Consider the following 15432-nt stretch of genomic DNA (forward strand, 5'->3'; position numbering starts at 1 on the left):
TGGTTACTGTAGCTTTGTAGTATAGTCTGAAGTCTGGAAGCCTGATTCCTCCAGCTCCGTTTTTCTTTCTTAAGATTGCTTTGGCTATTCGGGGTCTTTTGTGTTTCCATACAAATTGTGAAATTTCTTGTTCTAGTTCTGTGAAAAATGCCATTGATAGTTTGATAGGGATTGCATGGAATCTGTAGATTGCTTTGGGTAGTAGAGTCATTTTCACAATGTTGATTCTTCCACTCCAAGAACATGGTATATCTCTCCATCTGTTTGTATCATCTTTAATTTCTTTCATCAGTGTCTTATAGTTTTCTGCATACAGGTCTTTTGTCTCCTTAGGTAGGTTTATTCCTAGATATTTTATTCTTTTTGTTGCAATGGTAAATGGGAGCGTTTCCTTAATTTCTCTTTCAGATTTTTCACCATTAGTGTATAGGAATGCCAGAGATTTCTGTGCATTAATTTTGTATTCTGAAACTTTACCAAATTCACTGATTAGCTCTAGTAGTTTTCCGGTAGCATCTTTAGGATTCTCTATGTATAGTATCATGTCATCTGCAAACAGTGACAGCTTTACTTCTTCTTTTCCAATTTGGATTCCTTTTATTTTTTTTTTTTCTTCTCTGATTACTGTGGCTAAAACTTCCAAAACTATGTTGAATAATAGTGAGAGTGGGCAACCTTGTCTTGTTCCTGATCTTAGAGGAAATGGTTTCAGTTTTTCACCATTGAGAACGATGTTGGCTGTGGGTTTGTCATATATGGCCTTTATTATGTTGAGGAAAGTTCCCTCTATGCCTACTTTCTGGAGGGTTTTTATAATAAATGGGTGTTGAATTTTGTTGAAAGCTTTTTCTGCATCTATTGAGATGATCATATGTTTTTTCTCCTTCAGTTTGTTAATATGGTTTATCACATTGATTGATTTGCGTATATTGAAGAATCCTTGCTTTCCTGGGATAAACCCCACTTGATCATGATGTATGATCCTTTTAATGTGCTGTTGGATTCTGTTTGCTAGTATTTTGTTGAGTGTTTTTGCATCTATATTCATCAGTGATATTGGCCTGTAGTTTTCTTGCTTTGTGACATCTTTGTCTGGTTTTGGTATCAGGGTGATGGTGGCCTCGTAGAATGAGTTTGGGAGTGTTCCTCCCTGTGCTATATTTTGGAAGAGTTTGAGAAGGATAGGTGTTAGCTCTTCTCTAAATGTTTGATAGAGTTCGCCTGTGAAGCCATCTGGTCCTGGGCTTTTGTTTGTTGGAAGATTTTTAATCACAGTCTCAATTTCAGTGCTTGTGATTGGTCTGTTTATATTTTCTATTTCTTCTTGGTTCAGTCTCAGAAGATTGTGCTTTTCTAAGAATTTGTCCATTTCTTCCAGGTTGTCCATTTTATTGGCATATAGTTGCTTGTAGTAATCTCTCATGATCCTTTGTATTTCTGCAGTGTCAGTTGTTATTTCTCCTTTTTCATTTCTAATTCTATTGATTTGAGTCTTCTCCCTTTTTTTCCTTAATGAGTCTGGCTAATGGTCTATCAATTTTGTTTATCTTCTCAAAGAACCAGCTTTTAGTTTTATTGATCTTTGCTATCATTTCCTTCATTTCTTTTTCATTTATTTCTTATCTGATCTTTGATTTCTTTCCTTCTGCTAACATTGGGGGCTTTTTTCCTCATTTTCTAATTGCTTTTGGTGTAAGGTTAGGTTGTTTATTTGAGATGTTCCGTGTTTCTTGAGGTAGGATTGTATTGCTATAAACCTCCCTCTTACAACTCCTTTTGCTGCATCCCATAGGTTTTGGGTTGTCGTGTTTTCATTGTCATTTGTTTCTAGGTATTTTTTGATTTCCTCTTTGATTTCTTCAGTGATCTCTTGGTTATTAAGTAGTGTATTGTTTAACCTCCATGTGTTTGTATTTTTTACAGATTTTTTCCTGTAATTGATATCTGTTCTCACAGCATTGTGGTTGGAAGAGATATGTGATACAATTTCAATTTTCTTAAATTTACCAAGACTTGATTTGTGACCCAAGATATGATCTATCCTGGAGAATGTTCCATAAGCACTTGAGAAGAAAGTGTATTCTGTTGTTCTTGGATGGAATGTCCTACAAATATCAATTAATTCCCTCCCATACACTTTTAAGTATCCTTAGATTACTTATAATGCCTAATACAATGTAAATGCTATGTAAATAGTTGCCAGCATGCAGCCCATTCAAGTTTTGCTTTTTGGCATTTTCTGGTATTTTTTTTTCTGAATATTTTCAATCTGCTGGTTGGTCGAATCTGCGGATATGGAACCCACATGGAGGGTCAACTGTATTAGAAAAAGAAAGAAAGAGCAAATATGGCAAACTGATAAAAATTGGTGAATCCCAGTGAAGGGTACATAGGAGTTCACTGTACTATTCTTGTACATTTTCTATAGATTTGGAATTTTTTCAAAATAAAAAGTTAAATAAATAAATTGGTCTATTTACGAAAAGGTGTGGCCTGCAAACACAAATGACTTGGGTTTGAATCCCAGCTCTCTTATTTATCGTATAAGTTTGGGCAAATTAAGTAACTTCTTTGAGCCTCAATTTCCTCAACTGTACATGAACAATAATTACCTCAAAGTTTCCTAATGCAATGAAATAATACATATACAGTGCTAAGCACAGTGCTGAGAGCATATAAAATGCACAATAAATGCTAACTGCTATTATCATTATTAATATGGCCTTAATGATCAAAACTGAGCCCTCTGAAGCCACTGATGTAATCAGTTATGTATCCTTCCTTTATAGGCAAAGGAGCACGTCTTGTACCTTTTCCCTTATCTGAAACTGTGTATACGTTTTCAGAATCCCAGCTGAGATTCTTGAGCAGACCAGGTCACCTGCTTCTAAGGTCTCCAATTACAGGGCTGCCTGCTTCCCGGGCTGGGACATGCATCCCCGGCCACCCCCTGCAGGCCACATGGGCTGGCTCATGGCTGCTCCAGCAAACAGTCTCAAGAAACCCCAGAACTCACGCCCCATTTGTGACCCATACCCAGACCGGTTCTTACTGAACCGGGCGGGCTCCCAGGAACACTGCACTCGGCAACAGAAAAGCAATCTACCAGCAAGGCCCTGCTCCCTCCTCCGCCCAACCCCTCCCTCCCCGTGTTTGTTTTAGCTGGATAAAAGTAACTCTGATTAACATCATTTATATGAACAACTTACCACTTATGTCTAATTACCATATAGCAAAATAATGATTATGCATATCATTAAACATGTGCCAGATTAATTGTGTTGTTCATTGTATTTGATTACGACAGCCATCTAGACTGTAATCAGGGTAGTTTCAGCTTCCATGGCTATTTCAAGGTCACCCACTTAGAGTTTAAAAACAAGAGAATACTGCAGGGCAGCGATCGTGGAAAATAAGGTCTATTTCTAAAGCCGGTGGCAGTGTTTAGTAAGAATAACAATAATTAATAATAATTATAATGGCAGCTACATTTATCCAGGGTCCACCAGGGGAAGCCTAATGATACTGCATCCTCACTACAGTCCTGTGAGGTAAGAATCACTTTCCCTGTTTCATAAGGGAAGGGACTGTGGGTGTTCATGTGTGTATAACAGTTAACAGAAAGAGTCTAAACTGAATGGAAGAGAGAAATGGTAAGACTGAGGCTCGCCCAGAAGCTGGCAGAGGAGGCTGTGTAAAGCGAGTCACAGCCAGTGAGGAAAGAGGAAGATGAAGGAAAGCTTTATCTCATCAACGGGTGCGTGAGGATGTGAGATTCAATATGAAAACAAGGCAGCAACAACGTGATGCCTTAATAAGATAGACACACAAGGTCACACCCACTCACTCTAAAACACCCTGAATTCAGCAAATTCACAATTATGTGGAATTATTTCTATGTCTGGTAACAGAATCAATTTTCCCCACGCCTGTTTATTTTATATTATTTTAAATGTACAAGAAGTTCTGTTTTATAAGAATATAAGATAATAATAATAAGCAGGTAATGTTGTTTGCTTACTTTAATAATTCTCTGCTATCCACCATAGAAGACAATCAAAAGTATATTGGAAAAACAAACAACTCAGCAGTTATTTCATGTAATGAAGAAAATAATAAAACTGTGGTAAACATGAGATATTTATGTAGAATCCAAGGATCCTAGTGGTCTCCCTCAAGTAAATACATTATGATATGACAACAGATTTTTCAGTAGAGGAAGAACGTATCAGACTTGAGCTCAAATACAATACTAATTCTGTCCCTTATTGACAGTGTGAGCAGGTGTTAGAAACTTAACCACTCTGGACCGCAGTGCCCCATCTATAAGATGGTGATAGTAATTCCTGCCTCGAGGAATAGTGGAGAATTCAATGATAATAATGTGGGCAATGAAATTATTAGCATAATGCCAGGCATTTACTCAATAATGTTTTGTTATTATTATTACATACGAAATGGTGTATTTATAGATCTCAGTCATTTCAAACAAAAGTATTAAGATCAAATAAGTAAATGCAAAATTCTCAAAGGTTATGAAAGAAAAGTATGGCTCAATTGTAGCCTTTCAGAATGTTCTACTTACCCATAAATACAAGAAATGTCGATAACCACATCGATCATGTCACAGCAGAGCTCATAGGTTTGCATATCCACGGGGGTACTATCAGTTGCAATGTAAATCTTACTGACCACATCAAAGAGAAACGCCTTTTCAATTCCAGAATTCTGAAACAGAAAAGGAGATGCGGCCTTAAAGGGACAGCTGATTGCAGAGCATGTCATGGTTACATAAAATGATATGCCATCCTCAGTCTCAGATATGAACCAGCAAAAAGTTAGGTTGTTCCATTTTATTACAATTTAAACCTCATTGTCATAAACTTCTTTATAATGGATTTGCACAAGAAATGAAAACTGGAATTATCACGAATTATTTACTTTCGGTAAACAAATTAAGTAGTGTTTCCTGACTCTTAGAAATGTACCTGCAGTTAGGAAAAAGGCCAAGTAAAAAAAAAAGCATTTTAAAAACTTTAAATTTAAAAATAGATTTAAAAAATCTAGACAAACAAACTCAAAATTGTGCACTGAGAATCAATGCGAATGCAACCAAAGGTCTGCCTTAATTCTATTTTGTGACGTTTGACTTGACGTGGTGGTGTTTAGGACTCAGCCGGACAGCACATCATTCACAGTGTTAAACATATTTTAAAAAATTCAACAGTATATATCTTATAGCCAAAACCAACTTTTATGCTCCCAAACTCTGGTAGGATTCCATTAACATTGAATGATCGCCTACAACTTGAATAAACATTCCGATTACACAAGTGAAGTACAGGAATCGTTTTGGCAGTTACATTTTAAAGGCCCTAAAACAGTACATAGGCGCAATCTTCAAAAATAATATTTCAGTGAACTTGAAGTGCTGTAAGAGCAAGTGGAAATAAGATCATTTCCACTCTTGCAATGTTATTCTTAAATTCCGCAAATGACTCTAACAGGACAGTATTATTTACTTACTGAGATAAAGATGTTTAGCAAATTCTCCAGGGTGGGGAGTTGTGGAATCAGCTTCTGAACCACTTTGCTAAAAGCTTCAAATATTGAATGATCATATATGCTTGTCAGATAAAAGCTGAAAGATGAAACAATATTTCATCACTTTTTACCTCTGACTGAGGAATAGACTGTTCAGGCTATGTCATAACACCAGAATCATGCCTTCTGTATTTACTACACACACATTCTAGCCCCCTTCAGAATTCAAAACAACCTCAGTCAAAAAATGAACATGTCTTAACAAGACATTCCTGCCCAACTCCCCAAAGCAAGAACTGTGCCCATTCTGATCTGCTGACTGGCTGGACTATAGGAGGCTTAAAAATGCAGCCCACGTGCTTGCTTCGGCAGCACATATACTAAAAATGCAGCCGTATATGCCTGTATCAGCATCCTTACCTTCTGCAAGAGAATCCACACCAGATCATCTTTATACACACCTCTCATGTTAATAACAGTTATGTTATTGATACTGAAGCACCTAATCTTTCCATTTTTCCAATTTGCAAAATGAATGGTGCATATATATACTACCCCACAAAAATTAGAGCCATGGCTTTCCTCTGAATATTTCTATTGGAATTATTTTCAGAGGACTCCTTTACTTATGATTACAGATACTATCTATAACAGTAAACTTCAGCATCGATTGACTTCCTGGATGCAGTTCATGGGTTTTCTCCTATGTGTTTTTCATAGGGGGGAAAGAACCTTAGCTTTGACCTTTGGTCCAAAAAATTTTTTTAAAACCCCACCGCTTTTCCCAAAGATGAGAGTTGGCACATGCAAAGCTTGCTTTTCCCAAATACTACCCCAATGTCTACAGCACAAAACAGGGTACACAGGGCTCTGTGACTCTAAATGGCAGTCCGGGCCAAACCACTCCTGATGGCTCTGGACCCCAATGATCCCTGATGGGTTTCTGTTCTCACCTGAGGTGAATTTTTTCTAATCCAGCATCTGCAAGGTCATCATTTGCCCTCTGGTGAATATCTCTCTGGGTTTCAATTTTGTGATCATCTGACAGACCATCCACTTTGTGAATAAACACCTCGAAGTTGATGTCGGTGTTCACTTTGTAGGCCCTGGTCACCGTGAGGTGGAGCCTGGCCAGGGCCTCCATGTAATCGTCCTGGGAACAAAGCACACTCCTGTCAGGGAGGCTGTTTTGCTTCCCTTCCACATACAGTCTTCCCTCCCAGCTTTACTGAGGTATGACTGACAAACTTTGCATGTATTAAGGTGACGACGTAATGTTTTAGTACCATTGTGTACCCATCTGTACCCATCGTGAAAGGATCCCCCCAGTCAAGCTAATGAACCAATCCATCACCTTACAGGTACCATTTTTTCTCTTCCACGTACATTGTTAATCTTACAACCCCCTCCCAAAATATTTTGCAAATGCCCACATAAAAGCTGTTTCATAGAATTCAAGACTGAAAACTTAAGTTTTGTTAACAAAGAAATGAAAAAGAAAGGCCAGAAAAATACAGTTATGATTTAGCTTGATGACAGTCACAAAGGTCAGAGTTGCAGTTTTATGTATTGAAAATGACCACACACCATCCAGGACCTTCCCTGGAATACTGTCCCTCCAGGATTCTGAGTCACTTGGTGAAATGTAATGAACAAGCAGGGATGAAAACATGGTAGGGATCACTGGGAAGATGGGGAAGGAGCCAGGAGGAAAAAATTTTAAGAACCACTGATCTAGAGCAGAGGTCAGCAAACCATGGCCCTCGGGCCAAACTGGGCCCACCTACTGTTTGTAAGTAAAGTTTTATTGGACCACAGTCACACTCATTTGTTTACAGACTGTCTATGGCTGCTTTGAGGGTACAGTGGCAGAACTGAATGGTTTTCCTCTGTGGAAACTCCTCAGAGACAGCACAGCCTGCGAAGCCTAAAATAATTACCATCTGGCCCTTTTCAGAAAGAGTCTGCTGACCCCTGGTCTAGAGTAATTGCCCCAAATAACACACTATTTTTTTCTCCTTCCTACAGATGATACCTATGTAATAATGTAATGAATGCCTGTGTATGCATCTCTCTGTTTAAGAAATCAAACATTAGACACTGAAGCCTTGTATGTTTCTCCCCATCCTCCCAGCCTATCCCATCACTGTACCCACACCCTCCAGAGGTAACCACTATCCTGACTTCTGCCTGTATCATCACTTATGTCTTTATACATTACTGCATACATATGGATCACTGAACAACATACAGAATTCATTTACATTGCTTAAAACTTTACAGAAATATCAACTTGCATGTGGATTACAGTTTGCCTTCTCCATTCACATTACGTCAGTGAGAGTCACCTTTGTTGAAGCACATACTCTAGTGCATGATTCCTGTTAACTACTCTGTAAAATTCCATCGTATGGATGGTCTAAAATTTATCGCTCACTTGCCAGCTGATGAACATTCAGAATGTTTCCAGTTATGTGCTAGTTCAGATGATGATGACAATGTGCCCAATCTCACGCACACATCTCTGTGCCTGTCTGCAAGTTTCTTAGGGCTTACCCTGAAAGGAGGCTTGTTGGGTCATAGGAATGAGCACCTTGAACTTGACTGGATAATGTGTAAGAGCCCCTGATGCTCCAGACTCTCCACAACACCCAGGGTTGTCAGGTCTCTTCATTATTGCCAACTTGAAGGGTGTGAATAGGTCTTGTTTTTCCAGCAAAAAAAGGAAAGGGGGGAATCGCCTGGCGGTCCAGTGGTTAGGACCCTGGGGGCGCTTTCACTGCCATGGGCCCGGGTTCAATCCCTGGGGGGAACTAAGATCCTGAAGAAAGGGATCTTCAGGACAGAATTTAAAGGACTTTTCACCGCCCCCTGCCAATTCTGACTCCAAACCTGGACAAATACAGAAAAGCCAATAAAACAGGGGATGTTTTTAGGCATTCTTGTATTCCCCAAATTAAATTAATAAAAATATATCCCTAGTTTTTAGATAAATCAAAATATTAAAGATACTAATATGAAACTATGAAGGGAGACAAAGATAAGCGGAGTCCTCATCCTTTGTACTCTAAAGAGTTGTTTAAAATGAAAAACAAATATTGGACACTGGGATAGCAGATTAAGCATCTTGGAAAAATTCTAGATTAATAATTTGCAGCACTTTTTTAATACCTTGCAATATCTCAGATAAAAACTAAAGTCCACATACTGTACAATTCCACATACAGAAATTCTAGAAAAGGCGAACTAGTCTATAGAGAAAGGAAGCACATCTCATCAGCAGTTGCCTGGGGCCGGGGTCTTGGGGGCCGTCTGAGAAAGGACACAAAGAAGATTTCAGGGTGGGGGAAACATTCTGTATCTTGATTGTGAGGTGGTTAGAGGTGTATTTGTCAAACTTGTTGAACTGTGTATTTAAAATGAGTGCAATGTATTGCATGTAAATTACACTTCAAAAAAATGTTATTCCTTATGTCTTTAACAGAAGAGAGGAGTTCAGGGCACATGTCTGTGAGAACACTAGCCAAAGTCAAGAGTGTTATCACAGTCTCAAGATTAGAAATCACTCCTCTAACCTCCGTGCCAAGCATGTAAAATGGTCTGATTACCAACAAACTGATGAAGTGGTACAGATCTATAAGGGCTAAAAAGGACATGAAAAGAAACAAAAGACTTGATTTATTAGAGCAGAGGGATTGTGAATGATTTTTTTTCTACTGTGTTTGTTATTATCTTCTACAACAAATTCAAACAAGGAAAAATATGCTGCCTGGTTTCTATTCCAAAATTAGATCTAGGAATTAGAGGCAGGTCACAATCACCAACGCGGGTCAAGCCGACACTCTAGTTTGGATCCCAGGCACATGTGAAATGGCTCCCGGGGGCCGAGGGTGGCCCTGGAGATGAGGTCCTTTCTGTGGGCCGTGCCAGGGGGCTGGCAGTGTCACACGGGGAGCTCACGGGAAATTACCCTTGATGCTTTCATTCTCTTTTATTTTACAACATTCTGTGAGGACACACTTTCTCCTTGGTGATATATTTATCTGGCAATTCCGTGGTTGTGAGGAATTCGCAAGCAAAAAATAAAAAAGTGTGAGGTGTCAGACGAACATAGCACTGCTTAGAAATGAAGGCAGTGACATTCAAGAGTTGCCGAGACACTTCCCTCAAGTTTGGTTTTGTTTAGTGCTTGCAGTCGCATCAAGTAAATGTGATTGTTATCAGCTGCTTCCAGTAGAAAAGCCTATTAGGCAAATTCTGGAAACTGCTTATTTAACGATTCCTTATTTTTAGTAAATGACAACTCTCAACAATGTTTTTTTCTACCTTTTAAAAAGTGTCATTTAAAAAGATGTAGTTCTCATTCTTATACCTGTGTCCGCCCTACGGCCAAAACAAGACCCAACAAACCGAGAAACAAATTAAAACAAAGAACACATTTACCAACCACAATCGAAGGTCCACTTTTCATGCTCAGGTAAAATTAAAACCAAATTACAGTTCCAATTTAAAAATAGGCTAAATAAATAAATAAAAAATAAAAATAGGCAAGTGGGAGGGGGAGGGATAAATTAGGAGTTTGGGATTAACATATACACACTACTATGTATAAAATAGATGACCAACGAGGACCTACTGTATAGCACAAGGAACTACACTCAATATTTGTTAATAACCTATAAGGGAAAGGAATCCGAAAAAGAATATAAATATATATATATGTAATATATATATATATATATATATAACTGAATCACTGTGCTGTACACCTGAAACTAACATGATACTGTAAATCAACTATACTTCAATAAAACAAACCAACCATAAAAAGGGGATCACTCTGAAGCAATAAAGATACCCCAAACAATAAAAAACAAACAGGCAAGTATGCCTGTTTTAGCCATATTACAAACACCTGAGATAGAGGTGCACCGGAAGTTCAAATTCCATAAATGTAAATTGCTATGCATGAACAATATTGTATTGAAGGAAGTATTCCTAAGCCATTGTCTTGAAGTGATGAGTCAGGGTTGGAATCTACTTACCCATGGGTAGGGCTACTACAGCTCCACAAGTTCACCATGCAGTCCCTTGAAACTAAAAGGCTGAGTTGAAAATTTCATTTTTATATTAAACAGGCACCTCATTCCATGAATGAATTTATGATACTCTCAGGCATGAGTAGTCTTGTCTGAGAATGGTTTTCTAAGAGTGGGCTCAGAACCATTATTACTAAGGGTCTTCACAGCCCTTCCTCCCTAACACCACTGGGCTCCTGAAGGGCTGGGAGTGCTTGGCCCTACCTGTCTGACTGTAGGTCCACAGTTGCAGGGAAACACTGAGACCTGAGCTTAGAGTTGGCTTAGGGCATTCCTGCAGGACTTGTTGCCTTTTATTCCCCCACAGCTACAAAAGAGAGCCCTCAGGAGGGCCTTCGGGCTGGGCCACCCATTGGGGACACTTTCTAAGGGTCCCTGCACATGGAGAGTTTGAAGAACGTAAATGTCAATGTCCCAGTCCTGCTACCTGTGCTCTTTGCTAAGACTGACCTGCCGGAGATGCATCTGTGGTCCTGCTGCTCCTTCCCTTAAACCACCAGCTCTGCCCATACTTCACAGGAGAAAGGCCCAGGGTCTTAAAAACCCAGAGTGCCAAAGAGACCATTCAGAAGGCTGGTCTGAATACCAATAAAGTGAGCAATGCCTGGGTGATAATACGGTTCTTCACCAGTCAAGGGGCTCCCAATTCTTTGCTTTCAGCAAAGTTAAAGGAGGACACAATCAGGATGTCTACTGATAAACTATGAAAAAATAATTTTTTTGTGATAGAAAATTGGGTAATTTAGGGGATATAACTTAGAAGGAGTTAAACAATTGAGTGAATGCTAGAACAAAACTCACCCCATATCCACCTTATGTGAACAAGTTTTCTCAGTACTTAACAGCTATACAAACAAAAAAGGATTGATGCCAAATCCTGTCTTAGTCAAGCATAATACATGAATTAAGTGGAAAAAAAAATATGTATCTCAAATTTTACATTTTGTATTTAGTTACCTATAAAATACATACTAGTCATGCTGCTGTAATTGTGTACTAGTAGTAATTACAATAATGATTCAGAAGAAAAATGTTCACCCTTAGAACTTTATCTTCAAAGGAAATAGTAAACATTTTGAAATGTAGATATATATGTATTTTTGTTATAGAGAACTTGTGATCTTTTATAGATGTCTGCCAAGAGTACCAGAGGGGGGGACATATCGTTGGTGTCACTGACCTGCACGGTGGTCCCTCCTGCCCCCCATCTGTGAGGTTTCCTCTAGGGTTTGCTGAGAGCACACAGTTCCCGAACATCGCATGTTGGTCAGGGCTGCGTGAAGGGAGCCTTTTCCCCTTTGCAAAGCCTGAGAGTCCCAACTGAGAAATGCTAGTCAGGTAAAAAGTCCTATTCCTGACTCTAAAAACCAAACCAAAGTGATTGCAAAGGAACTTGTTTGCAAGAAGGGGCTGCCTGGGGCAGGGGGCTACAGTCCCACCGTACCCCGAGACTGAGCCTTACCTGGGAGTCTATGACAAATATCAGTGCTCCTGTCCCCCGGAAGATCATCTCATAGTCAAAGGTAGGGTCAAAAAAGTCAATCTGCCCTGGGAAGTCCCAAATCTGAAAATTAACAAAGGAGCTGTTGGAAACGTCTTCCCGGCAGATCTTGTTCGTACTTTCCAAGAACAGGGTTTCGTTGGGAGACATTTTATGAAAGACAACTTTCTGGATGGATGACTTGCCACTCCTTCTCAGGCCCATGAGCAGGATCCTCGGCTTCACCTCCGTGCTGAAGGGGTCGCTAAAGTCCAGAACTGGAGAAACCACAAAACAAGAATGAGGGTGAGATGCTGTCACAGCGGTTAATGAGATGAGTTTCACTTCCGCCTCAGATGAGATTTATGATCCACAGACAATGCTACATTTCCAGATACAGAGAGCGCTAACTCCATCACCCTGCTCATGGAGGGGCCAGCTCTTAGAAAGTGCAAAACCCTGAAAAATGCTGCATCACCACCTCTCACACAATTTCAGAGGGCCACAAAACCTGGGATATTCCCCATCACGAGCAGGGACTCTGGAGTGTGAAGCACAGAGGTTTCCTGGAGCAGACTATGGGGGGAGAGAATCCAGTCTTAGCATTCCAGAGCAAGGTCCTTCTTTGCCCAGATCATCAGTCTCTGCACTAAAGAGATGCTTGTTTGAGTGACACCTCAAAGAAACAATTTTGGACATCATCAAAATTTAAAACTTTTGTGCTTCAAAGGACACTTATCAAAAAAGTGAAGACAACCAAAAGAATGGGAGAAAACATTTGCAAATAATATATGTGATAAGGGTCTAGTATCCAGAATATATAAAGAACTCTTACAATTCAACAATAGAAAGATAAGCCAATAAAAAATGTGTAAAGGATTTAAATAGACATTTCTCCAAAGATACACAAATGGCCAATAACCACATAAAAAGATGTGCGACATCATTAGTCCATAAGGAAATGCATATGAAAACCACAATAAGATGCCACTTCATACTCACTAGGATGGCTAAAATAAAAAAGACAGACAATAACAAGTGTTGGTGAGGATGTAGAGAAATGGGAACCCTCTTAAACTGTTGGTGATAATGTAAAATGGTGTGCTTTGAAAAACAGTTTAGCAGGTCCTCAAAAGGTTAAAGATTTGAGTCACCACATGACCCAGCAATTCTATTCCTAGGAATAAAGAAATAACATATGTCGAAGCAAAAACCTGTACATGAATGTTCACAGCAGCACAATTCATAATAGCCAAAAAGTAGATAGAGTCCAATGGCCATCAACTGATATAAATGGATTAACAAAATGTTGTATATTCATATAATGGAATATTACTCAGCCATTGAAAAGGAATGAAGTACTGATTCATGCCACAACATGGATGAACATCAAAAATGTTAGGCTAAATGAAAGAAGACAGACACAAAAGGTCACATATTGTTTGATTCCATTTACATGAAATGTTCACAATAGACAAGTCCATAAAGACAGAAAGTACTTAGTGGCTGCCAGGGGCTAGAGGGAGGGGGAAATTGGAAGTGACTCTTAATGGGTATGTGTTTTCTTTGGGGTGATAAAAATGTTCTGGAATTAAGGCTTCATGACTGACCCAAAAAAATAAGTAAAGAAAAATAAAAGACCCAGTATGAAACTTGGAAAAAGATCAAGAAAAGAAACCAACATTTTAAGAAAAAAGGCAGAATATAGGAAAATAAATATACATATATTTTTCTACATTTCTTTTTTGTTTTCTTCTGAGCTACACCTCGTTATGTCTTTCTCAGACCCTGGTCCTGATCTAAGCATAATCCAGTACAGACTGGATTTATTTCCCTATTGCAACTAAGAATTTTTCCTGAAGTTCTACAATTATCTAAAACACAGGTTACTACCTGATAGAATCTTAGGAAAGTTCATTTACTATATATAATATTTTCATGTTTCACTTTGCAATAGGTGCAGGGAAATACATAAATTTCAGGTAAAACAGTAAATGAATAAAGAAAAAGTAAGTAGCTGTACACAGACACTATTCCACTATAAGCAACATTTTACTCCCATCCTACCCACACACACTTTCCCCATTCAACTTAACCCAATTCAACAAATTGCAGATGATATGCCCTAGACAGAGTGATGTGGAATTAAACCACCCAAAAGATCACCAGCTTTCTTCTTCTTCATCAGGGATTATACGCTATACTTGCAGTACTATCATTACAAGTCAATCTTAGCAAAAGCAGGACATGAATTGAAAAAGAAAACAGGACTTCCAGTTGCAAAAATATCAGACTAAGAACATGTCAGTCTCCCCTTCCCATACTGAATCCCTAAGCACAATAGAAAAGGTATGAACAATAAATAAATAGATGAACAAATAAACACGGATAGCTGAGCTTGAGACCAAAGAGAGAACTCAAAATTGACAAATTACTGAGAAATCCCTAAGAAACACAAAGATCAGATGGAAGGGGGAACCTGCAGCCCTTGATTATGAATGGTAGGGTTCTGCTGGAAAAGGTAGAACTGGAAGCTCAAACAGCAAAGGACATGAAAACAACCAACAGGGTTGTTATTTGGAGAATCATAGTGAGAAGAGCCAAGCAGATAAACTCTGCACCTACATACACACTAGACTACACACTAGACTATCCTCCAAGTGTAAGCACTGAATGTAGGAGTGTAGGTATGAGAGGCAGGGCAGTGTCCTAGAGGCACTGATGCCCAGAAGGAACAGGAAGCACCCACAGTACCCCCTCCAAGTACTCTGACCTTCCTCACTGCAATGTGTGTGGAGTTCAAGAGGTGGAAGCAGCACCACCATCCTCCCTCTAGACATTTCCTCAAATGCCAAATATTTGAGGAAAGACAAGATTATAGAAGAGAATACAGACTCAACAAATGGAAGAATGTATACCTGAAGAAGCAGAGTTATACAGGAGTCAGAGTAAACTTTCAGGTATAATTAAAATACTCAGAGATCAGAGAAAACATGGCATTCATGAAACAAGAATAGACAGTTTCAGAATCAGAGCAGTTATGAAAAAGGGCCTTATGGATCTTAGAAATAAAAACACAACTGTTGGGCGGGGAGGATATATGGATTGAAAAGCAGAATAAACACAGATGATAAAATAAATTTTATCATCAATATGAAAATAAATAAATAAATAAATTTATTTTTTAAAAAAAGGATGCACTCCTGGAAGAAAATACACTCAAATATAGTGGAATGCAACAAGCAATAGAAGACAAATTTTACTGAAACCTATTGAATTGAAATAAGTATTGATTTTAATTTTTTTTTT

The 15432-nt window shown here is 38.8% G+C and overlaps 1 protein-coding gene across 2 annotated transcripts in view; it reads right to left on the bottom strand.

Moving 5' to 3' along the window:
- The window catches only part of RRAGD (Ras related GTP binding D), a 38643-nt gene that overhangs the window by 12037 nt on the left and 11174 nt on the right, over window positions 1–15432 (bottom strand). For both annotated transcript variants that reach the window (XM_033867557.2, XM_033867558.2), the window contains exons 2-5: window positions 12106–12401; window positions 6498–6697; window positions 5527–5641; window positions 4586–4728 (exon numbers count right to left, since the gene is read on the bottom strand). In XM_033867557.2, the coding sequence (XP_033723448.1) occupies window positions 4586–4728; window positions 5527–5641; window positions 6498–6697; window positions 12106–12401 (754 nt within the window). The remainder of the gene's footprint in view (window positions 1–4585; window positions 4729–5526; window positions 5642–6497; window positions 6698–12105; window positions 12402–15432) is intronic.

Source organism: Tursiops truncatus, chromosome 12, assembly GCF_011762595.2.
Source record: "Tursiops truncatus isolate mTurTru1 chromosome 12, mTurTru1.mat.Y, whole genome shotgun sequence".
Taxonomy (NCBI): domain Eukaryota; kingdom Metazoa; phylum Chordata; class Mammalia; order Artiodactyla; family Delphinidae; genus Tursiops; species Tursiops truncatus.